This window comes from Rutilus rutilus (assembly GCF_951802725.1).
Source record: "Rutilus rutilus genome assembly, chromosome: 9".
Taxonomy (NCBI): Eukaryota; Metazoa; Chordata; class Actinopteri; order Cypriniformes; family Leuciscidae; genus Rutilus; species Rutilus rutilus.
In genome coordinates, this window is record NC_140223.1 from 23,028,895 (window position 1) to 23,053,805 (window position 24,911).

The window sequence follows — 24,911 nt, forward strand, 5'->3', positions numbered from 1 at the left end:
CACACACACACACACACACACACACACACACACACACACACACACACACCCCTGATTGTGTAAACCATCTGACATCTGAACATCCACAGTGAGTCAAACACAGCAGGATTTGATGCTCTCTCGGTATACATTGTTCTTGTGATAAAAGGGAAATAACTAACCTTGAATGGTTGCAATAGCTTGCTTTAACTAGATGGTCTGAGGAGTTCAAAAGGGCAGCAGAGGTTAAAAAAGACCTCAGAGATGGTACGTGTGCATGTGACTATACAGAAAGTGGAACAGTGGGGTTTTGTTTGCTGAGGAAAAGGCAGACTGTGCAACACTGTACACATTCTCCTCCTCTGACTTCCACTTTATTTGATCTTCCAAAGATTACCCTTTCCTTCAACTTCTCATAACCTTTAGTCTGGCAGCGAACCCTTCCCAGCATAGATGTTTGTCAGGCTTGAACTGACAATAACCTCTTGCTTGCCTTGACTACAAAAAAAGGAACAGAAATTAAACAAATAAGTCTGAGACCAAGACCGAGGTCAAGTTTTGGAGCTTGACAACTATTCGTTTGTCAGAGAACACAGAGGGGGGTGGAAATGGCGCACAGAGAACACTGGCTTTGATGTCTCGGTCTGCGGTACAGTGGTCATGCACTTACAAAGGGTCACGGAATAAAAAAACAGAGCTTTGATAAACATTCAGGTTAACTTATCAAATCGGATGCCATACATGTGAATGTGGTGCAAATAGCATAAATTCATTTAATAGGCTTGAAATAATCTGTATTTATGCATGTAGGCAAGTTGGTTTATATAGAACATTTCGTACACAATGGTGCTTAACATTAACAATAGTATTTTCTGAGTAAGAAAATAAATGTTTACATTACATTGATTTGTTTATAATATTTATTAATCATTCATGAGCATAAAATATATTTAAAAAAAATTAATGTTGAAATTAATTTACATTTATTAAAATTATTTTATTAAAATATTTATTTAGAATTTTATTTGATTAATTTCCTCATGCACTAGTTATAGAGTGTACCATTTTGTTTTATTGATTTTCTGAGGTCAAAACACTATGACCGTGACTCATCTCTATGACAGAGAATGTCTCGTCTTTGACAACAAAGGCCTTTCAGACTCGTCCCACAGATATTTGCTTACAAGGGGGTGAAACCAGACATACTTGGACGGACCACCCTTTAATCAAAGTACAGGCTGTTGTTTGGTAAAAGGCTCAGGACTCTGAGGGCAGAGTAAGGTCACAGCTGACTGATTCTGCTTAATGTCAAGCAGGACACTGTGGGAAGAGTTTTCCAGTTGCATGCACACACACGGGAGAGTAACAATGTCTGCATTCATCACAGCATGTCAGGCCTCTTCTTCACACTACTGTCTTTTAACTGTGCCAAGGCATCAATACTATACCACCTCCATCCATAGTTAACTTCAGAGACACACTTTAGAATATTACAGATGTTTGTCCAGGACATTATATTTGACAAATCATCACAGACTTATTATACGGTTATAAGTTCAATCTTACCCTAAAAGTGAAATATTTCACAATTTGTCTGAAAGACACTTAAAGGGACCACTAGTCATTAAACATAGCAAGTAATAAATCGCCTGTAATGTATAATGGTAATAGCAGAAAGGTGTGCCATGAATGTATGGACGAGTTGCGCTCTCTAGTGGTTAAGTAGTGATAGAACATGCGTTGATCATTCATATCTGCAGGATCTGTTTGTAGCAAGGACTTTACCCCTGAAGTTGGATGCATATTGCTAAAGTTTAGGCCGTCTTACTTTTTGCAATACACTAATCCGTTAGATTTTGGGTCATTTATATCCCCAACAGCACAAACTCGAAGACGTCCACAAAAACTACAACTGTAGGCTACATTCCGTTTGTTTCATTTGCACAATTGCATTTATGAAACACGTTACCACACTTCTCCGGACTCTGGCTTTTCAGCGTAAACCACAAACCCTTAGCATGTCTTCTGCTGTTCACGAAAACGTGAAGGTAAGCGGTGACAACGCTTTGTTACTCCGTGTTTACATTGCAAATGACGCGACGCGACCAACGACATATTAATCCCATAAACATATGATATTTTGCGTTTGAGTGGCCTAATAAGAGTCGACGATGTATTTTATGCAAAATTGTGCACTGTAAAAGAAACTTCGAATTTCAAACTGTTTTGATTTCATGTGAACATGTGAAAATAGTCACATGACCAGAGCTGTTTGATTCCAGTTTGCCCCTCTGAAGTCTGAGAAAGATGTCTGAATCATGTTCCTCATTAAGTAGGCTACCGTATTTGAGGCATATGTGCTATTTGTTTGTTGGATTTTTACAATTTCAAGATTTTAATGTGTATTTTTTTTTTACTTAAACCTGTAGATTTCAAAGTATTGTTGCATTAAATGTGGAATATTAAAAATAAATAGGAGTTTTAAACTCGTAGTTTTGCAATAGCTTTACATAGAGGTAATTACTCAAAAAACGTAAGAAATTAAAAAAAATATTTAAACATTTGATCATATTATCAACATATTATCAAACATTATTTCTGTTGGATTCATGATGACCAACTGAGCAATATTTGACTCTGTAGTTTCACCCTGGATTACAGAAATACAACATTTGCATATGTAGGGTAACATGGGGGAAGATGCCCCCATTAAGAACAATGTGGGTTTACTTTAAACTGTAATATATTTAGAAAAAATATTTATAGTATGTGCAGGATGAAGATGCATCAGCCAATGTGTTATCATAGAAAAGAAATAGAAACATTTGCTAATTTAGTTGTTATAAAATGTAAAATATTTAAAGAGGGGTAGGATGGCCTCCCACTGGGGTAAATTACTTTTGATATATTTTCTACCATTTTTTTTTTTTAAAGCTCACTCTTTATTACTTCCAGAATTATTATGGCTCTCGGCTGGAGACTTCAGATGACTTGCAGACCAATGCTGCGTGTGTCATGCCCTCCAGACCCGTGGCCAAGAGTGCATGTGAAGCCCTGAAACAAGTCCACCCGGATGTTTGCAAGAGGTACAGAAGCAGCACTGAGATTGTGCCTTAAAAGTTTAGTTTTGTCTGATTTCAGTAATGCACAGAAAATAAATCTGCAGGTATTTTGGCTGTGGCCTGGTGATTCCAGAGAAGCTGGAAGGATGTACGGTTCTTGATCTGGGCAGTGGATCGGGGAGAGACTGCTTCGTCCTCAGTAAACTGGTGGGGGAGAGCGGTCAAGTCATTGGACTGGATATGACGGACGAAATGGTACTTCAAAGTTCAGAAACAAAAGATCTGAATAATGTCAACCAATGTATAAATGGTATAATTGAAAAGTGTAAATCAATATTTGCGCGACCATTAACCTTTGTATTTGCTCCATAATTAGATTGTTGCCTCGCAAAAATATACCCAGTACCATCAGGAGAAGTTTGGATACTCAAAACCAAACACTGTGTTTGTGAAAGGATACATGGAGAAGCTCAGTGATGCAGGGATACAGAACAACTCTTTGGATGTAGTTGTGTATGCATCCTTAGGTCATTTATGATGTTTTCCATGATATGTAGACCATTAATCTGCCTGTGCAAAAGTTGTAAAAAAGGGCAATACTTTTTTTCTAGGTCAAATTGTGTAATATGTCTGTGCCCAGATAAGAGAACTGTGATAAGTGAAGCTTACAGAGTTCTGAAGGTGAGATATTTCCATCATATAGCTACTGATAATTTTCTGTTTATGCAACAAAACCCTTTACGAAGTCTTGCACTTACAAATGCTATGTTTCATACGTGAATGATCTCATAGGAGGGTGGAGAGTTGTACTACAGTGACATCTATGCAAGCAAAGTCGTTCCAGACTCTTTCAAAGAAGATCCAGTTCTGTGGGGTAAACTTGATTTCTTTTTGTTTTCTGACATTCTCTCATCTGTTACATTTTAGAACTTGCATTCCTTTTTTGGGGGCTGTTTAGAGTTAAGATTTATTAAGAAAAAAAAAAGGGACAAAATTATGTCAAAATCAGTTCTCACTGGGTTCACACTAGTGTTATTTTAGTATAATTCAGATTAGTATAATATCATTTTAATAATCATTACATATCATAATAATAAAGGGCATAATATCATATCTAATTTCTATACATGTCAATTTAGTTTTTATTAAATTATTTCAGTTTTAGTTTTAGTAATTTTAGTACATCAAATTAAACTTAAAGCTACACTGTGTAATTTTTTAAGTTGATTCTTAGCAAAGAAACACTTTGTTCTTTCAAAATGATATGTGCTCATTAATGTGTAATTACTTCTACCAACTATTCTCGTAAGCGTAGAATCTGCCATTTAGATTACATACGAGCGAGTCGCTCTAATGGCGGCAGCCATGTTGCACCTCCATCTTGAAAATACATTAGCCAAAGAGGGACATACCTGGAAATTCAAGCTTCGCCTTTTGCGTTTTTACACTCAGTGGCACCGTGACGAATGCGAGGGAGAGATTACTCGCGACTGCCGGCAGATTTGAAATAATACGGCCACCGTAGGAGTTAAAACGCCCTCGGAATGGGAGGGGCTAGAAAGTAATATTCAGTTGGTAGTCATAAAAAATTTGACCGCTAGATGGGAGAAAATCCTACACAGTGTAGCTTTAGTGAAAATGAGAAAAGTTGCTTCCTTACATTTTTTAAGTACATTAAACATATTTAGTAACTTATTTTGATGAGTTAAAGCAACGTAAAATATATGTTGTCATAACTTATTGATCATATAATTTTTTACAGTATATACATACTATATATAACCCTGGTCCACATTGAAACACATTTAGTTGAAACTGCATTCTTCACTAACTTATGAAATGTGTCTCATCCAAGAGAATTTGATTTGACCCAAAGAAGTGGATTTAAATGAGTGCGTGTTATTATCAGGTGAGGGAATGGCTGGCGCCCTCTACTGGCGAGATCTCATCGCTCTGATGAAGGACATAGGCTTCAGCACTCCCCACATGGTTGCAGGCAGTCACATTGTGGTTCACAATCCTGAACTTCAAAAAAAGACTGGTAACCTATTTGTTTACTTTTTGTTTTTTAATAAATTTGTTTGTGTATGTGCTTGCATTATAGCTGAACTGCATTTGTTTTCATGTGCCATTGAGCTTTTATGTAACGTGGATGCAGGCAGATGCTTTAAATTCTAACTAGTGATGCTTTGACCTGCGACGTATCATAGGTGATGTTAAATACGCATCTGGAACTTACCGGATCTTTAAACTGCCTCAAAACTCCATCAAGAGCAAAGCTCTGGTCACATATAAAGGAACCGTGCCTGACTGTGCTGACTGTTTTGAGTTTGATGCCTCTCATTCTTTCAAGGTAAACTTCTACTACTACTTTTTTTTTTTTTTTTTTTATGTTAGTATGACTTATTCAGTGGTCGGTTTTGCTAATTCGATTCCAGGCGAAAGTCCCAGTGGAGGTGGATGCCGAGATGGCCGCCGTCCTCAAAAACACACGTTTCTCTACAGACTTCAATATTACGATGTTAGACACTCCAGATCCAAACCAGAGCGGAACTCCTCAGGTAAATGTGCTGTCTTGTGCGCATAGCTTATTCATTATCTTTTGGTAAATAAGGTTTACTTTACAAGTTATGATATTTTTTTTTTTTTTAATAGAAGCAATAAAAGGAATTACTTTTAATCATAGTTTTAATTTTTCCAGTATTGCCACCTTAGCCCGTTCCTTCTCGCGGATAAACTGGGCTCCTCTGTCAAACAGTGCTCAAAGACAGGACGCTAAGGTAAATGTGAAGAGTCATGTGATGTCTGGATCACTTGAGAAAAATGTGGTGGGAAGTGAGAGTATATGGTGTCTGTAGTGCTCAAATGATCATTCCATATGTTTTCTTTAAACTTCAGGAAGCTTTTTGTCCTGCTTATTGTAAAATTACTTTTAAAAATGGTAATCACAATAGCCTCAACAACAAAACAATAATTATTAAAATATGAATTACATTAATATGTGAAAAGCATGAGCAAAGCTATCCACTTTTTATTCAAGAAAGAACAAAACCAAGATCTTTGTCAATGTATTTTATTTTTATTTTACTTGATTTGTACTTTTTTTTTTTAATTGAACTTTAAAACCATTGCAACAGTTCTCTTTTCTTCTCCTTCTTCTTTTTGTGCTATAGTTGAAAAAATGTAAAGCAAATTGTACTGGCCACTATTTTTTTGGCCCTTAGAAGGCTTAAAAAGTATTGGCACTTGTTTTCCATTCTGACTGAACTAAGGCAGTGCTGATATTGATATCGATACACAATTACATTTATTTTTGCATTTATTGTTATTTTTACAAAAAAAAAAAAAAGTTTGTTTGTCTACCAAGGAGACAACTGTCAATGAAGTGAATTCTTGAGATCACATACTCTATGAGAAATAGATTCTTTCCCCACATATCACGTTAATATCACTTATGTAGATACAAATTTTTTTTTTTATTGTGCATCATTATAAGCTGTAATGTGTCAAAATATTCAAAAAGTGTGAAAATATGATTTTGTTCTGTGTATTTAGGTTGCATAAAATACTCTCTTAGAAATGAGCCTTAAGGTTGATAATTTTATTTAATTTCTTTTTTTAAATGTCGTTTCCACCAAAATTGTATTGATCAAAATACAAAAAAAAGCAAATGACAGAATGAATTATTGTGATGGATAGATATTTGCTGCTGTTAGTAGATTAAAAGTTTATCTAAAAGTGTATGGAATATTTTTTTTGTGTCAAAAAGAGCACTTCTTGATTCCGAGAAGGGATAGATGTTAACTTCACTTTTTGATTTCCCTTATTCCTAAAAATGACGTGATTTTTTTTTAATAGCAGGATGTAGACTGATGTCACTTTCCCTGTGAGTCTCTTGAGAAAGGTTTCTTTGCCAGTAATAGGGATTTCATCATACTTTTTAACAATCATGCACATACTGCGGTTTACCTAATAACAGTGCTATTATGATGAGTAAGATTAGATTTAAGATCATGTGTAATCTCAATATTCTTGTTCGTATGGTTTAATTGTCTCGTTTTATTGAATTGTAGCCTTTCAGTTCGTCACGTGGTTTAATCAGCAAAAAGTCCTGATGCATAAATGTAATTGGACTGTAGGTGGCGCCAAAATCCTCAAAGTGTTCCCACACTAGCTCCGTATTCTGTGCTCGCTATGTTATTGCATTTTTATGGTTCTGCAGTTTGCAGTGCAGAACCAATATGATTAGTCAATGATAAGGGCATAAAGCAGTCATAATTGAATGATTTGAAGAGGCAAATTACCTGCAGGACAATTCATCCCAAGCAATCAATGAGCATTTCTGAATCTCATTTATAGTAATTTACTTAGAGACTTGCTAATATTAGCCTGTAACAAAAGAAAAAAAACTTAATAATGACAAAAAATTCCTCTGGATAAGTCTTATCCAGGAGTGTGTTATTTGAAACATTGCACATGACAAATTGAGTGTGCACAGGTTTATTTCACCTGGATTCTAGGTGTTGATTAAGTCTCAGGCATGTATCTCTAGAAAAAGCTTATATTGGACTATCCCACCAGAAATGAGTCGAATAAACTCCCTGACTTCTCCTCAACGCTCTGAGAAGGAGTGCTGTGACATTCCGAGTTGTGTGGAGGAAGCAGGTGTGGTTTAAATGTAAACACAGCACTGAGGAACGGCTCTCATTGTCCTGGTTTCACCTCTCCTAAAGTGCTGGGCTTCTACCGCGTGCCCAGAATGTATCCCATTACTCTCAGCCACTTAATGCTTGACGATATCCAGAGCTAAAAAGCCTCTACTGTCAAGAGACACTGTGAAGGGAAGAGTAAGCTTCAATGTATAAGACCACACACTGATTCCAGCATGATGCTCGTCTTCTGAGCTGGTTCATGTATTAGTTTTCAATGACGTAAGCTGGTGTATTGTAGTAGAAGATTGATAAATAGGAACTGTGCCAGATATGTCTGCAAAAGTGAATTTCACATTAATTACCAATTTCCTTTAGATGAAAGACCCTATCAAATCAAAATCTAAGATTTGTGGATACTAGTTCAAATCGTAAGTTTGGGGTTGGGTTTAATGTTTTTTAAAGAAGTCTTGATGCTCACCAAGGCTGCATTTATTAGATAAAAAAATAGAGTAAAAACATTATAATGTTACAGTTCAAAATATATATTTTCTATTTTAAAGGTACACTATGTAACTTTTTTTGTTCAAAATGAACAAAATTTAAATAATGAGCCACAGTCCTTCCTTCAAAATGTGTTTTTGTCTTACCCCGATTCACTATGGTAAGCCTATTATACATATTTTATATTTTAGACCGGTCGGCATGGTTTTTGCGAGAAATTGTGTACGTCAATTTCGTACGTCGTTTTCGCGAGAAATTGTGTACGTCAATTTCGTACGTCGTACAAAAAACGTACGTCACTCGCCCGTGGGTATGTCATCATATGCGCAAATAGACAAAAGTTGCTCCGACTACTTAGACACATGTTTGGTGTGGGAGTGGCATAGGTTTAGTTGTCACAACGAGTGAGAAAGTTTGCATGGTTCACGACGCTAAGGGAATGTTTACATGACAACGATGTAAAACAGACGACAACGTTGTCAAAACTATCCCCGTTTGCACAGATCTGCAAAAATTACTAAAAAGGCTTTATTATGCATACAAGGCCAGTAGTTCTTGGTCAAAAAACACCCCGTGAACACGTAATACGTGCATGCGTGAACATGTAATACGCATGCTCATGACGTCATCCTTTTCACATATTCACGTTTTTGTTGTAAACAACGTTTTGGTGTCATGTAAACATACCCTTAGTCTCCAACCTACCTCTGGGGAATCACCCATTTAAAATAACGCCAAGCAGAGGAGAGTATGTGGCAAGAAGAGAACACAACACAGCTCGTAATAAAACTAGAATCAACATTGGCTTTGATTTTGAAATGTTGTAAAAGCGAAGTGGAGATGGCGTTTTTATTACTCAACAGGTGAGTAAGGTTGAATTTCATTGAACAGATAAATTGATATATGTAGCTCTCTAACAGAGTTCAGTGTAAATCATTATCTATTGTAAAGGGTCATTTCATTATAGGTTGTTGTAGCCATTTGTGTAGGCCAGGGGTCTCCAACACGTCGCTCGCGAGCTACCAGTAGCTCGTGGCCTGATTTGAGGTAGCTCGTCAAGGGGCCATTCACATATCGCGTCTTTTGCGCTCAAGTTCATTCAAATGTAGGCGCGCGTCAAGTGCGCTCATTTTTTTCAGGCGCAACTTTTCAGAATTCCACAAACGCACCGCAGGTCATATGACAAGAACCAACCAATCATTACAGGTGTTTTTCTCTTATCTGTTAATAAATCTTGTAGCAAAGTTACAGCAAGCATTTTTCGGTGGTGGAAATCTTTGTCGTTGTGGAGAGCGCAGTGCATGGTTGCATAGTAACGACAGACGCCACAGGCAAATCGGACCGAATCTTATGGTGCGTTCAAGTCCTCCTGGGAAGTTCGTACGTACGAGGTGGGAAGTCGTGCTTATAACGGCATGTGCGTTCAAGTCACTTTCGTCGGAGCAAGATAGCGGAGTACTTTCTCTTAATTAATTACACAAAAATACAGTAAGGTTTTTAAACTCTTGTTCTAGAAAATGAAGAACAAAGAAATGTGCATCAGGTGTAGCCTACTTTGTATTTTAATGTTTTTAATTAATTTATGAAGCCACTGCCAGCTCATCGTTACATTGCATTGTTATATTATAATACAATCATATTCTGTGTTGGCGATTAGCTAACTGCGCTGTAAATAGAAAAGCCTGACAATATCAAAGCTAAATACCTTTACGTATTGTTAATCACTGACACGCCCCCAACTCGTAAAGATCGGAGCTTAGAGAAAATCCCGAGCTCCCCACTGGTATTTACGACATTGTGGTGGCGTTCAAGTGCGTTCAACTCGTAAATACGATCTATACGAGATGACTTGAACGCACCATTACTATTAATAATAAAAGATAAGCTAATCATGTGCATTGTAAATGTCAGTAATTCATCTTTTTTGACTCATTCTTTTTATAAAAAATGATTTAAAGGCTGAAATATGTGAGGTTTATCTTTTTATAAAACCTTTTTTGTCACAACTTGATTTGAACTTGATGCATGTTAGTAGATAGCATTGCAAGACACTCTTCTAAAAATCTGGCTATCATTTTTAATGTTATTATTTTAATGTTTATGTAAACAAAAAGTGCATATTGATGCTAATTTTATTTGTTATTTGCTGGTTTTCGACATAAAACTTGGTGAATAGATTTCATTGTGTAGTATTTATACTTTTTGAACAGGATTCTGTGATAACCGTGATCATTTTTGTCACTATAACCATGAAATGAAATGTTGCCATTTCATCTCTAGTTATGATCAACTAAAAAATAATGTCTGATTCTGTTCTTTTCTCTGACATTTAAGGGTGACATATTTAGGCCTACAAAAACTCTTTTAGGTCTAACACAGTTTTGATAGTTAATAATATGAGAGTTATGAGACATTATTTAAGAGATTTAAGTATTGTATTACATGAGTAGCTCTCGGCCACTTTCCTTTTTAAAAAGTAGCTCTCAGATGAAAAAAGGTTGGAGACCCCTGGTGTAGGCTATATGTAGACGCCGCTCCAGACATTTCGACGCTTCTGCCATCTTGGAACAGTTAACATCACTCACACTGACAAATCAATGTATTTTAATTGAGAATGTCACAGCATTGTGCTGCCTATGGCTGTGAAAACCACAGAGCTATAAATTCCAGATGAAATGGGATAACCTTTCAGAGGTGAGAATGTGCTGGTTTGTCTTTTTATGTATAACTCAATATGCAGAATTATCACATTAATAATTAACTAAATGCAGTGAAAATCATCTGCTACTGTTTATTGCAGATATAGATATTCATACATGTGAATAAATAGGTTGCTGATGAACAGTAAACTTGCTCTCAAGTGGTCATAGACCAGAGTTGACCTTTCCAATATGGCGGACAGCTTACGTATAGCAGCCCATAGAAACAGACACTGAGGCATCTATATATCTATCTATATATATATGGTTGTAGCACTGTGCTGGAATTTATTTTCAAGGAAGTAACGGTTTCAGCTAGTCAGCTCATATAAACTGGTTATATCCCTTAAGCCTAGTAGTGAATGTTTTAGCACAACCAAAACGATGTACTTCCGCAAAATACATGCAGTTTTTTTTACCGCTAGAGAGTTAAGTTACATCATTTCATATATTTTAAAATTATATTTATTCCAGTGATCATGTGATGGCAAAACTTTTTTTTAGCATCATTAGTCCTGTCTTCAGTGTCACATGATCCTTCAGAAATCATTTGAATATGCTAATTTGGCGCTTTAGAAACATTTCTTATTGCTATCAATGTTGAAAACCATTGCGCTGCTTAATATTTTTGTGGAAACCAATTTTAATGTATAGAAAAACAACTATTTGAATTAAATATTTATTTTAAAACTTTTGTAACATTATTATGTCTTAACTGTCACTTTTTTAAAAAATCAATTTAATGCTTCCTTCCTGAATCAATCAAACCAATCAAATGCTTGTTAGAATGAGAATGTCCACTCCTTCTTATACCACCTGCTTTGACTAACAATAGCAAGTAAAATAATTGTTGTGGTCCTCTATGGGTGCTAAACTGACCAAGATAATCTAGATGCATAAAGTACATAGCCGAGCGTACTTCTAACCACACATGTCTGAGGCAACATTTGAAGCTACAGGAGCTCAACTGAGTCTCAGTGAAGAGGAAAAATAGAACGGTGCTCTTGACCTGCCCTCAGCCCCGCTCCCACAGAGCCTGACCTGCAGGAGAGGCTGAGGGATATCTTACCCATGCTGCTTGACTAGCCAACCGAGATCAAAAGCGCTCACGGCTCCCCTCCCCTCCTGTCCCAGCAAGGAGCTGATAGAAGCGATTCATGACCAGGTCGTGACCCCTATGTGCCAGGCACGGCTGAGGACAGACAAGCAGCTTTCCTAAGCAGGTTTCGCAGACTCAGACTGAAGCAACCACATCTTTATCAGAGCATTTCACATTTCCTGACTATAAATCATGCTGTTTCCTTTTTCATTCACCTGCTTTTCCTTTTAGTTTTAAGGTAAATTGTGTGAAAAATTTAATCTCAGTCTTGAAGTCAATATGAAACTGCATTTGCAACCCATTTTACTGAAGGAATGAAACAGGATATTCAGCACTTTACAATAGGTTCCTTTCGGTTTACGTTAGTTAATACATGAACTAACAATGAGCAATACATTAACATTAAATAAGATTTATAAATGCTTTAGAAGCATTTTGATTATTACTTCATGTTAACAAATGTATAACCTTATAGTAAAGTGTTACCTAAACATGAAACAAATGTAGAAGATGTTTTAAAGGCACAAAATGTATGTTTTTTTTTGCATTAAAATATCCCAAATGTTTCCAACATTGTTTAAATCCAGAGAAATGAGTCACTGTCAATGGCGTCATGTCCGCATTTATCCTAGTTTTCTGCTTTTACTGCCGTTGAAACCATGGCAACACATTGAGTCTCATTAAAAATTCGGAGTTGTAGTTGTAGCGTCTAGCACGCAACTCTGTTGTTGTTGTTTCTAGCAAGGCATTTTGTTGTTTTCAGACAGTCCACAATTTTTCGTTATCATTTTCAGTAGGTTCTTTTGCCAGAGATGACACCAAGAAACATAAAAGGTATGGGTGAATCATATGACCCAAGAAGAGTTTTGGACAAAAGGATAAATTAAATGAGGATCAATATCGGTGTCATGTCCTAACATTGTTTAACAAGTCTGGTAAAAAAAAGTCTATGGCAGTGTAATTAAATACACTATGTGTTATACATACAGTAAATAGTAAGTCAGCCTTTTTGCAAATGCTGTGAGTACGTTCAAATGTACTTTTAGTGTGATTGTTTTAAACACGTAACCATTTAATTCGACAAATAAAGTGGCATGTTCGAGTAGTAATTTAACATTAAACATTACGTTACTTGCGGCTAATTCATTCATTCAAAAACGTGATCGTATTTCATTACCTCATCATGAACATGATTTGTGAGTCCCGTCGGATTGATTTTCATCGGCAGTGGAGGTGAAGACGACATCCCATCATTCCACGCTCCTTCACAGCATCAGCAAGCCATGCCTGTTATTGTTTTGAATATGCAACCTCTACCTGCAAAAAAACCCATCAGATTACTTTTTGCAGAATACAAGGAGAGGAAGAAGAGAAGAAGAAGCCCAGAGTCTTCTGAAACTAACAATTTTATGCTGTGCCAAGGGACTAGGGAAAGTACCTATTCTTCGAAGGTCTCTTGCAACCATTTATTGATGCACTCAAGACAAAAGTAGGCTACCCTAGCAGGTCTTATTAGGTCACCATGGTCCTTAGACACACAGAATAACTTGATAAGCAATTATGGTTTTAAGACCCTTTAAGATAATATTGCAGATCTTGCATTATCTCATGTCTGCAGAGATGAAAACGGACATATTTTGATACCAAGGAGCATCACATAATCAATTCTGATGGAAAACACACCCGGTCAACAGGACAAACCCCAGAAGAGACACAAAAGAACTTACATTTTAAAATATTAAACAAATCAGAATACATTAAAGAAATCAGCATGTCAACGAATAATCATGCAACATAAGGAATATAACGATTAATGATGATTAAATGAACACAGATATCAATGAATAAAAGATAAATAAGATTCATACAATTTAAAAAATAAATAAAATAAAAGTCATTAATCAATAGAATAAAATTGAATTAATTCTAATACGAATAATTTCGAATACACAAACACTTTGATGCATTGTTTAGCTTTGGTCCTTTCGAATCCTTTGATAAGCAAATATTTTTGTTCCTCAGTATCTGCCTTTTGTGATATTGTTCACTTCACAGGGGCCTCTTTTTTCCTCTTTCGAACGTCCTTTCGTATAGTCTGCGAGTATACGTATTGATTCTCGTTATACTTCCCAGCATGGGGCAGCTTAGTCCTTGTTCAATGTCGCTTTCTGTTTTAATTAAAAGGTTATTAATACGGTATCAGGCGAGGAGATTAGCCCCGCGGTTATTGAAGGAGAGCTTTGTGGAATCACAATGTCCATTCTCTTGGGCCCTGTCAAATTTATCAGGTTCAAGGGCAACAATAGGCACTGGAATATCAGCTAACAGATCCATGGAAGCTTTTGTCTTGGCCGGCAAGAGATCTAAATTGCCCTGTGTTGTTAAGCTAAAAGCTTATTCAGAGGAATGCTAAAACCCTCGCCTTTGATCTCTCAAGCAAAAAAAAACGGATGAAGGAGAAACAGAGGAGAAACAACAATAGTGTTTGGTTCGAAGGATTTCATTATTCCCATTTGATTGCTTGCAATTTGGTCACTGGCTCGATAGTATATCTGGATTTGTTGCGCTACATATTCCATTTCATATCAATGAAAGTGTCGGTTAATAAGGGAAATCCCACATTTGTAAGACAAGCTGGAGAGTGGAAAAACAGGGGTTTTCCTGTTCCCATTGTGAGCTTTTTGATGGTCAAGGACCTTGCAGACAGAATGTCTTGGTTAAACAGGACTGCTTCCAAATACAACCATAACAGTCCTTAAATCACCAAATAACCTTTTATTGTTCCACTGTCTAGACATTTTGTGATTACAAGATAATTTAATATCCGATTTACGCAGGCTCTAGATACTAGTACTGATGTATTCTTATTTTTCCTCTAAAGATAAAGAAATGGGTGACAACCTGAATGATAAACCTAATATTATTTTAATTTTTTTAAGGCAGTAGATTTTTGTTAGGAGTGTCAAGGAAAACTTGCCCTCTGTCATAGGCCTACTGCTCATTATTACAGGGGTCATACTGAGGTGGTGGAGCTTTATCGCAAAACTGCGCCTCTCAATTAACCCACAATTCATTCTCTTCCACAGACAGGCTGTTTACTGTCACAAAAACTTCCACTAAAATTTATTGCCTTTGCAATATCATAGGTCTGCTAGCCAATGAGATGTCTTTGTTGGGATGCTCATAAATGCGTTGTGCCCTAACTACCTTTGTTTAGTTGTATAGTTGTGTGTGCTGGTATTGAAAAGACTCCTGCCATTCCATTCTCTTTCTACTCCATTTCGCTCTTTCAAGAATACTTTTGCAATCTGCCACCTGACCATGCCCACCTCACCTGTTGCCTATAAATTGATTGTGAACCCTTTGGCTCATTCTTTGCACTCTCTACCAGCACTCCGATGCATCCTGGGCAGCCGCGGCGCTACCATTGGGCCCGGGTGGGCCCATTTTAGGTCCGAGCCCATCCATTTTCTACTATGGTTTTGTACGTTTCTTCATTCGGATCTATTTGCGATCCATTCCATTCTAAACAAACAACGCAGTTTACATGCTTCGTCCTTGTTACATTATTCATTAAGATAATAATTAATAACGCATAATTATCAGTGAACTTGATAAATGTTGCAGATATGTTTTACTATGCATGCAAACAAATGCCTTTCAACTTATGCGTGCAAAATTCAGAATAAAATGAATGTGCAGCAATTTGTACAAATAGAGAGTCTGTAGGCCTACTATATGTGTTGTAGCCATTAAATAAGCTCATTTAGTTTAATATTTGTTAAAATATTATAATGTTATTTTTTCATCTATGTTGATTATGAAAAGTGAACGCACGGCACGAGTAAGATAGGATGCGCAATATATCGAGAGATGTGGGTCAGACATGATTTTGACCACTTTTCGTTTTGTATAAATTGTATCTTAATTTTAATCATTTTTTTATCAACCAATTTCCAATTGGATTTAATAAATAAGAAGAAAATATAGCAGACAATAAAATCATGGAGGCGCCCACGCGCTCACTTGCATTGCTCGTGAACAGGAGCGCATCTCATCCTAACGTAACGAAACGTAATTTAAATTAAATTAAATTGTAATTGTTTTTTTTTTTTTAAACCTATGCTAATTACGCATTATATTCAGGTAGGCTAGTGAGTCGCGGTCCTCAGTGCCGCAGAAAAGCGCTGAAACGGAGATGAAGGGGAACCTTTTTTTTTTTTTTTTTGGGCTTATTTTAACTGGCCCATCCAGTTTTCTGGAGGCCCACCTACAATCAAAATCCTGGCGCCGCTAGTGATCCTGGGTGCGTCTTTATGATTTAACGTGAGTCAATTTATCATTTGATTTTTTTTTTATACTTTACTGTCACTCTGCTAACATGTGCACTGCTGATTGATTCCTTTGTTTGCCAGACATGTGCCATGAGCCATGTGGGAAGATTGTTTGTTTGAATTGTTTTAAAGCCTGTTCAGTTGTGATTAGTAAACTCACATCTCCTTTGTTCATTTGTAGACTTGTTCCATTTGTGTTAATTGACCACTGTCATTAATTGTATTATATCTTTGTTATTCCTTTCTGTAGCACACAGACAATGCATTGAACCAAAGTCAACCTGAATGATCAAATAAAAACCCATTGTTGTTACAACAAACCTTGCCTTCTCCCTGCTTCATTCATCACTCCATATCATCTGACGTCTTCTGACGTCACCAACGTCGTCTTCTTTGCTCACCAAACCCTCACTCCACCTGAACCATTTTGATCACCCTACAGTTCCTTCAATGGTCCTTCGAGCCAGAGCGTGAGTGAGGGATACCATGGCAGGCATTGGTATGGATAGAAAAGATGAAAAAGAGTTGGAGTTGGAGAGGGCTCTCCCAGTCAAAATCCGTAGCACCTTATCCAGGCGAGAGAGGCATCAACCTGACCGTTATGGCTTCCCGGCTCCTGAGGGGAAAGCCTCTAGTAAGCCCAAGAGCCTCCCTCATCACAGCCAAGCAGCCATACCATCTCCTAACATAACAGCAGTCGAGGATGGAGACGTGGAAGAGGAAGAGGAGGAGACAGCAGCCGAGGAGGTAGAAGTGGAGGAAGAAGAAATCACCCACGATTATGTCCAGCCCAAATCGGCGGAGGAGCATTCAGTTCCACAACCAGCTCCACCCTCACAGGGAGAGGGGAGAACTAATAGATCTAGAGGCAAGAGGGATAAGCAGGAGTCATTACCAAGGTCGAAGAAGGCCACCTCTTATACTTACACTTATGGCAGTGGAAGTTCCCGAAGCTTGCACAAGAGCCACCAGGTGGACCTCACCCCTCTACAGGCAGCCATGATTGAGGAGAGGAGGAAACTTGGAGAACTGCAAGAGATCCAAAGTCAAATCCAGGAGGAACAAGCCCTAGATGGCCGGGCTCGAGAATTGGACAGGCAAGCACAATCAGCTTTGATGGAACGTGAGAGGTTGGACAGGCAAGCACAAGCAGCTTTGACAGAGCGAGAGAGGATGTCCCGATCTCTGACTCTACAGCGACGGCTGCGGAGAGTTCAACGACAATTGGAAGAGGCTCGGCTAATAACCTCATTCACTGGAGAAGTGACCACAGAACATCCACCTGCTCTGTCACCTCAGGAGCTGGCTCCTTTTCCAATGAGCTCCAGAGTTTTGGATTCAGGTGAACCTGTCGACCTGTTCTCAGAGCAGCAAGCTCCCTCTGTTGGTCCTCAAACATCTGTCTCTGAACCCGTTCCAGTAAATCAGCCAACCACTTCTTTGTTCCAATCCTTACCTCAGCCTGTCAATGCTGTGAGTCAGTCTGAGACTCTCCATCCTGTTCAAGGGAGCCACCCAGCAGTTCAGATGTCCAGTCCAGAGCAGGCAACTCCCTCACCTCCTTCGTTCCTCCATTTAGTGCGGACTGCACCTCGTCCTGCCAAGAGTCAAAGACCCTCAGATCCAGTTCCTGAAATACCCGCACCTCTTTCCTTGCACCAGCCCATTGAACGGACATCAGAGGGAGCCAGTATCTTGGAGCTGTTAGTAGCCACTGCTTTTGGCATCCCCAAGCCAAGACTGCCTTATTTTGAGAGTGGAAGAGAAAGTGACTTTGTTCTGCTTAATATGGCATTGGAGAACTTGTTAGATATCCATGCTCACCTCTCTGAACAATACAAGTTCCAGGTTCTAATGGACCACTTGAGGCTGCCCACTGCGTACAAGCTAGCAAAGTCTTATATGCATGCCTCAACTCCCTACACATCTGCTCTTGCTGCCCTTAAGGCGAAGTATGGCCAGCCACGGCAGTTGGTTCAAAGTGAAATAGCCAGCATCCTTCATTCACCACCTGTCAGATTCGGAGATAGCAATGCATTCCAGGACTTTGCTCTTTCTGTACAGTCATTGATCCGCATGCTACGATCAATGGGCGGTGCAGGTGGAAGTGAGTTGCGGTGTGGCTCTCATGTCGACAGGCTACTAACCAAGCTCCCCCTTCACTACCGGGACAGTTTCGTTGAGCACTGTTTGAATCGTGGCATCCTGAAAGATGGCGCAGAACAAACATATACCTTGGAGGACTTCTCTGCCTGGCTCCAGGTGAAAGCCAGGGCCAAGAGTATTGCCCAACAAGTCTTAGTCCCTGCTTCAATGGAGAGACGAGAGCCAGTCCAGAAGAGCCAAGGGAGGAAGGTGACGCCTACCACTATGTACCTAAGCAACACAGCCACTGTGGAAAGCCAGCCTAGTGTCCAAGGAGGCCGTGGAAAAAGGATGACCATCCTTGGTAAACCCAAGGTCCAACCTTTCTGTCCATACTGTAAAAACAACGACCACTTCCTGGGAACCTGTCCAAAAGTAAAGGAGTTTAGCCCATCAGAACTGAGAACTTGGATAGAGAAGAATGATCGTTGCTACAGATGTGCCCGCTGCCATAAGGCGGATAAATGCACCCTAAAAAAAACTTGCCTTCTCCCTACTTCATTCATCACTCCATATCATCTGACGTCTTCTGACCAAGACTCTGTTTGCTCTCACCCTCACTCCACCTGAACCATTTCCATCACCCTACAGTTCCTTCGAGTATAATGTGACCATTTGAAGAACACAACAGTTTTATTACAGATTCTCAATAGGCAGTAATGCTTTAAAATGTCAGAAGACAATAGCAGAGCTCACTGCAGTTTGACACTTTATTTTTTCATTTATATGCATTTTTATATTGATTATTCAACAGTTTTCATTTGAAATTGGGAAAACTAAAATGCTTATGATTTATTTTGCAGTAAGCTCGCTGCAAATAGTACTGTGTGTACTGCACTTGATGAAATATTACCGCACTGCCATAGAGCTTATGCAAATGAAAGACCAGTGGGAAAACGGACAGGTCAGCTGATTGCAAACTGGTGTACAGACAGAATGGATCTTGTCAGTGTGGTATTAATATTATTATCACTATAAAAATTCTGTATTTCATGATATTCACTTTCCATGAGCACCTGGTGGGTGGGGACCAAATTCATCACAGCTAGTGTAGTGCATCTAGAGTTACATGCAAGTGTTACTGTCATTGTGAGGGTAGAGCACTCCAAGATTTATATTTCAGCACATCCTTACATAAACATCTCAAGACTGCGGATACACACAGGCTAAGAAAATCACAATTCCCTGTGGATTCTGTTATGGAATTGAGGACAGCAGAAGATAATAAATTGTTTAATACAATCAATGTTTGTTTAATTCTTCACTTGACACTTTCCTAAGCCCGCCTTAAAAACATTACTGGCCAGTAGCCTACTTCCTTAGCAAATTTTGCTATCAGTCATTTGGGTGTTTGCAAACAGCAATTATGTATTTTGTGGGCGGAGCCTACATGGTGGCAGAAAACGATAGGCTTATCTCACAATTCTGAGAAGAAAAATAAGAATTGTGTGAGATATAAACTCGAGATTCTGACTTTTTTCCTCAGAATTGCGAGTAAATGACATACAATTCTGACTTTTTTTCTCCTCAGAATTGTAATTTAAACTCACAACTGCGAGTTATAAAGTCCTAATTGGGAGATATAAACTCGGAATTGCTAGAAAAAAGTCTTTGTTTTTTGATGTTTTTTGTCAATGTTTGAATGGTTTGAATGGTATATAAAATGTTATGTTTAAATATTATTTCATGGCTACATTATGCCCTCAATTAACTGCATATGTACATTTATACTACAGGGCAGTTCAGTGCTTGAATCTGATTGGTTGATGAACGTTCTAAGGTGTGCAATTATTTTTTGCACACCTTAAAGTAGTTAAGCACGGCTAAAGTAGTTCCAGCCAGGCACTGCAGGCAGGTCTTGACCACATTACAGTTCCATATCACTTCACTAAATGATTTCAGTTATTTCCAAGGTCCTTACAGACAACAACAGCAAAAGAACCAAAACCCACAATGACACTGGCCTAGCAAATAAATATAGTAAACAATGGGATAAAAACTATAAAAACTTATTTCCATGGTTTTTTTTTTTTGCCACAAAATTTGTATTGCCACAAAGGTTTATTATTATGTACGGAAAGCACATAGGCCTACTCTCTTTCTTCCGCTCTCTCTCCACTCAAACGCACACACATACAGTGCGGACACACACTTGCACAGAAACGTGTTGTCAGCCCAGCCTGATCTCACTGCAATTCGTACAAATTCTACGAGGTGGCTAATTCGTACGAATTCATACGACCTCACTCGTATGAATTAGTATGATTTTTGCTAAATCGTACATATTTTACAAATTGCCCAATTCGTATGAATTCATACGAATGACCTACCCCTGACCCCGCCCCTAAACCTACCCATTACGACGAGTGAGGTCGTACGAATTAGCCACCTTTTTATCACTCGTATGATTTCGTACGAATTGGTCTAGAGATAGCGTTGGTCAGCCCTGCTCAGACAATTTTATCAGCAAAATAGTTTATCAACTTAAAAGCTACATGGCATTTCTCACTAGCAAAGTTATAATGGCACTACAAATGTAAAAATATATTAAGCGGTTTAAATGTTGACAATACCAAGATGTGATTTTATATAGTTTATACTCTTTATTATGTACATAAATGGGCCAAAGTGAATAAATTTAGACCCGCTTTTGTTCTTAGGCAGTTGAATATAACTTTTGAAAAAGTCCAGTACAAACGTTACTGCCGCTCACGGAAACTGTCACAGTTGCTAGGCGACAAGAGGAGTCCTCCGTAGGCTGGACCGTCCCATTTGCGCTCAGTCCAACCTTCGCAGCCTTCGAAGTCTGACTGAGTCCTTCGAAGAATGCAGCCTTTGAATTGGGACACAGCCAAGGTTTTACTCTTTTAAGTCTAATTCTACAGACTTCTGATGTGTTTGGGTAAAATTTGAAATGAACTTTTACAGAAATTATCCAAAACTAGTGAGTGAGACATCCGTTCACTTACATTAACGTTACTGTAATTACTTTCAAATGAGGCTTATCTCTTTTCAGTTTACCAGTGTTTGCATTGATTTTTATTCAGTTTCTGCCAGTTCTTAATCGTGTTATTAATATTATGTAATCTAGCATTTGCTTTGAAGAAAGACAGCATATAAAAGATCCAGTTCTTTTCCTATGGGACCTTCTGCAGAGCTTGTCTGAGAGGGGGGCGGAGTTTAACAAAGGGTCATTTGGTGCACAGCTGAACAAATCCAGCTGCTAGTAAGGTGTTTATTTATTATTTAGTTTAGTCTATTAACTTTGACTTGTTCATTTATAATATTTTGTAAAAAATCGTATAAAAAGTGTCAGACATTAGGTCAGGCGGTTCTGTGTCATAATGAAAAGCACTTTTTTTCATAAGGGCCTCATGGGTGGAGCAAACACTTACTCCACTTGTCATGTGCTGTGTTGGCTTGAGTCCAAATGGACGTCTAACAGACCCTATTCTAGAACCTCAGCACTGAGGTCTAGATCCCCAGGGTCCGATTAGTCTCAAGAATAATTCTTGAAAAGGGCACAGTTAAGACAAGGTTGATTCTAAAATAGGTTCTAAGCAGCTACAGGAGTGAGTGTGTGGTCTCGAACAGACATGAGCAGTTGATAGTGCTCTAAAAGCCACTCAACTTCTGCATATCTTGAACTTTGACTATAAGTGAAAGTATCAGTTCAAGCGGCATTGCTAGAAATAGTATTCCTTTTGTGAGAGACTGGCTCAGAGGGATATTTATGTCTTGTGATTGCCTTAAGACAGAGTGAGGAAGGCAAAGGCCAACGGAAACGTATCCTGATCATATGAGCATGAAGTTTGTGTTTATGGTGAAACACTGATGTTCTGTTCACTGAGCGAGCGTGAAACCAGATGGAAAAGTCTGCCTGGGTTCACAACCTACCTCGAGGCACGGTAACTTATTTTCACTGGTACAGTTGGACATGGAAAATGATCCTTGTCTCGTTTGACATCCAAAACATACACTTGGATAAAAGTGAACAGAGAAGAAGCATGTGATAGAGGTGAAATTCAGACTTTTTTTTCTAAGTTTACAAAGAAAAAAAAAAGCATTATAAATGCATTACATTATTGCTTAAAGGGAAAGTTCACTCAAAAATGAAAATTCTTTCATCATTTACTCACCCTTAAGTTATTCCAAACCTGTATAAATGTGTTTCTTCTGCTGAACACAAAAGATGATATTTTGAAGAATATGGGTAACAAAACAGTTGTTGAGCCCCCTTGACTTCCATAGTATTGAGTTCCAAGCAAATCAACTGTTTGGTTATCCATATTCTTCAAAATATCATCTTTTATGTTCAGCAGAAGAAAGAAATGCATACAGGTTTGGAACAACTTGAGGGTGAGTAAATTATGACATAATTGTTGGGCAAACCATCCCTTTAAGTTTGTTCAGTGCAAAAATTGCTTCTCATTGGCAACAGTGGCTTGATAAAATGACAAATTCAGTCACTATACTGTTCTGGGGTGTTCATTTAGATATGTGGGATTAATGGGGAGAAATAAATTAAAATTTTGTACAAGAAACAATTTTTCCATTTTAAATATGTATGAAACACTATACTGTCATAATGCAGTGCGTTTTTGTCTTTAAATAAATTTCAGTTGAAAAACAAAAAAGTTTAGGTAAGATATGTTTCAGTAAGATTTTTATTTTTATTTTTTTATTGTAACTACATTGATAAAAAGGATTTCTATAAAAAAAAAAATCTTTTTAATACAATCAATGTTTGTTTAATTCTTCACTTGACACTTTCCTAAGCCCGCCTTAAAAACATTACTGGCCAATAGCCTACATCCTTACACTGTAAAAAATTTCTAACCCTCCCAAATCAAAAATTTCAAGTGACCGATAACATCTAAATTTTTCAGTTGGCCCAAGGGAAATTCTTTAAATTATAAAATTAAATTTACAGAATTTCACTTGGGCCAATTGAAAAATTTAGATGTTATCGGTCACTTGAAATTTTTGATTTGGGAGAGTTAGAAGTTTTTTACAGTGTAGCAGTGTAGCTTTTTATCTTTTTTTCAGAAAAGTTCATCAAAATATCCTGGAAAAAAAACATAGCACAGTTTTCACAGCAATATTAATCAGTACAACTGTTTTCAACAATAAGATATGTAATATTTTACATATTAATAATAAGAAGAAATGTTTCTTGAGCGCCAAATCAGCATATTAGAATAATTTCTGAAGGATCATGTGACACTGAAGACTGAAGTAATGCCTTTGGCTTTGGCTGATATTTTATATTATATATATTATTTGATGACATATATAAATGATATACATATATTTGATGATACATATAAATATATACGTATATTTTTTGATCAAATAAATGCAGTCTTGGTGGGCATCAAAAACTTCTTCTCAAAAAATCTTACCAACCCCAAACTTTTGAATGCAGAGTATACCATAGGGCAATACCACAATGAAATAGTGAAATTAATACAATTATGCACTTCAATTGGGTGGTATGCACCTCCCACCTGTATCCTTCTACTTTTAATCAACAGTACTTCCTCCCCAACCCTGACTAATTTTTAAAAAGTGTAAAAGAGATAATAGGGCTCTAATTTGGTTTAAATGCACATCCGTGCACACGTGCTAGTGTTAAGCTTGAGGTCACAGAGGAGTGACTGACTTGAGCTTGTCTGACTGGGCCTCTTGAAGCATGGCCTTTGCATTCCAGTGCTCAGACAAGGGCCAGCAGCTCATATGAGAGAGAGAGAGAGCAAGAGGGAGGAAGTTTCTGCAGGGAAGGGATTATGCACAGTTTCCTCCCCCTCCCATTCGCTCTCTCCTAGTCCTCCACAAACTATGTCGGAAAAGCTCTAGAAACTTAAACCTGCTCCTCAGGTACACGACCCTGCCGACAGGATTATGCTCTCTCCGCGTCTGCTGTATCTTCTGCGCTTCACTTTCTAGCCTTTTTTTTTTTTTTTTTTAGTCATGTGGTGAAGGAAGGGCCAATCTCATTGGAGAACGGATCGGAGAAATTTACAGCTGCACAATGCTGAAGCCGGTTTTCTGCCTGACAGGCACTTAAAGCGATTCCACTCATGGATGAGGTAGGGGGTGCCGGGCGGGGAGGGGGGTAATAGATCGTTCGCAGGAAGGGGGAAGGTCGTTTCACTTCTTTAGCACCAAGTTTCAGCGTGGTCTAGACAGCAGTTATTTCAAAACCTTAAATGGAATAGACTGTGTTAAAGCTGGATGCTTCACTCCCTTTATGATATACAGGCTAAAGGCATGGTAAGTGTGTTCTGCCTTCTTTGTCTACACACTTTTGTTCAGAGAGTAAAGTGTATTTGCACCGTTATGGAATGGACATAGACTTTAGCCATCTTTTATTTTTTTGTGATCTTGTATTGACTCTTCAAACAAGCTCTGTGCCTTATCAGCTGAAACTGAGAATT

General features: G+C 38.0%; 2 protein-coding genes and 1 long non-coding RNA gene across 3 annotated transcripts in view; 2 read left to right on the forward strand and 1 right to left on the reverse strand.

Annotated features, from left to right (window-relative positions):
• The first annotated feature begins 1,739 nt into the window (after positions 1-1,739).
• On the forward strand, positions 1,740-8,209 carry LOC311297163 (arsenite methyltransferase). The gene is made up of 10 exons (XM_084419330.1): positions 1,740-2,027; positions 2,935-3,065; positions 3,146-3,296; positions 3,418-3,554; positions 3,653-3,722; positions 3,834-3,915; positions 4,951-5,082; positions 5,252-5,394; positions 5,480-5,602; positions 5,743-8,209. Exons 1-10 carry the CDS (start codon positions 1,935-1,937, stop codon positions 5,818-5,820), a joined length of 1,140 nt encoding a protein of 379 aa, XP_084275456.1. The 5' UTR covers positions 1,740-1,934; the 3' UTR covers positions 5,821-8,209.
• Positions 5,792-19,683, forward strand: LOC311297161 (uncharacterized protein). The gene is made up of 2 exons (XM_084419327.1): positions 5,792-5,821; positions 16,769-19,683. The coding sequence occupies exon 2, from the start codon at positions 16,813-16,815 to the stop codon at positions 19,039-19,041; it is 2,229 nt and encodes a 742-aa protein (XP_084275453.1). The 5' UTR covers positions 5,792-5,821; positions 16,769-16,812; the 3' UTR covers positions 19,042-19,683.
• Positions 10,502-24,911, reverse strand: part of LOC311297165 — a 29,106-nt gene continuing 14,696 nt past the window's right edge. The window contains exons 3-4 of the long non-coding RNA XR_014628765.1: positions 13,170-13,309; positions 10,502-12,085 (exon numbers count right to left, since the gene is read on the reverse strand). This is a non-coding gene — a long non-coding RNA (uncharacterized lncRNA). The remainder of the gene's footprint in view (positions 12,086-13,169; positions 13,310-24,911) is intronic.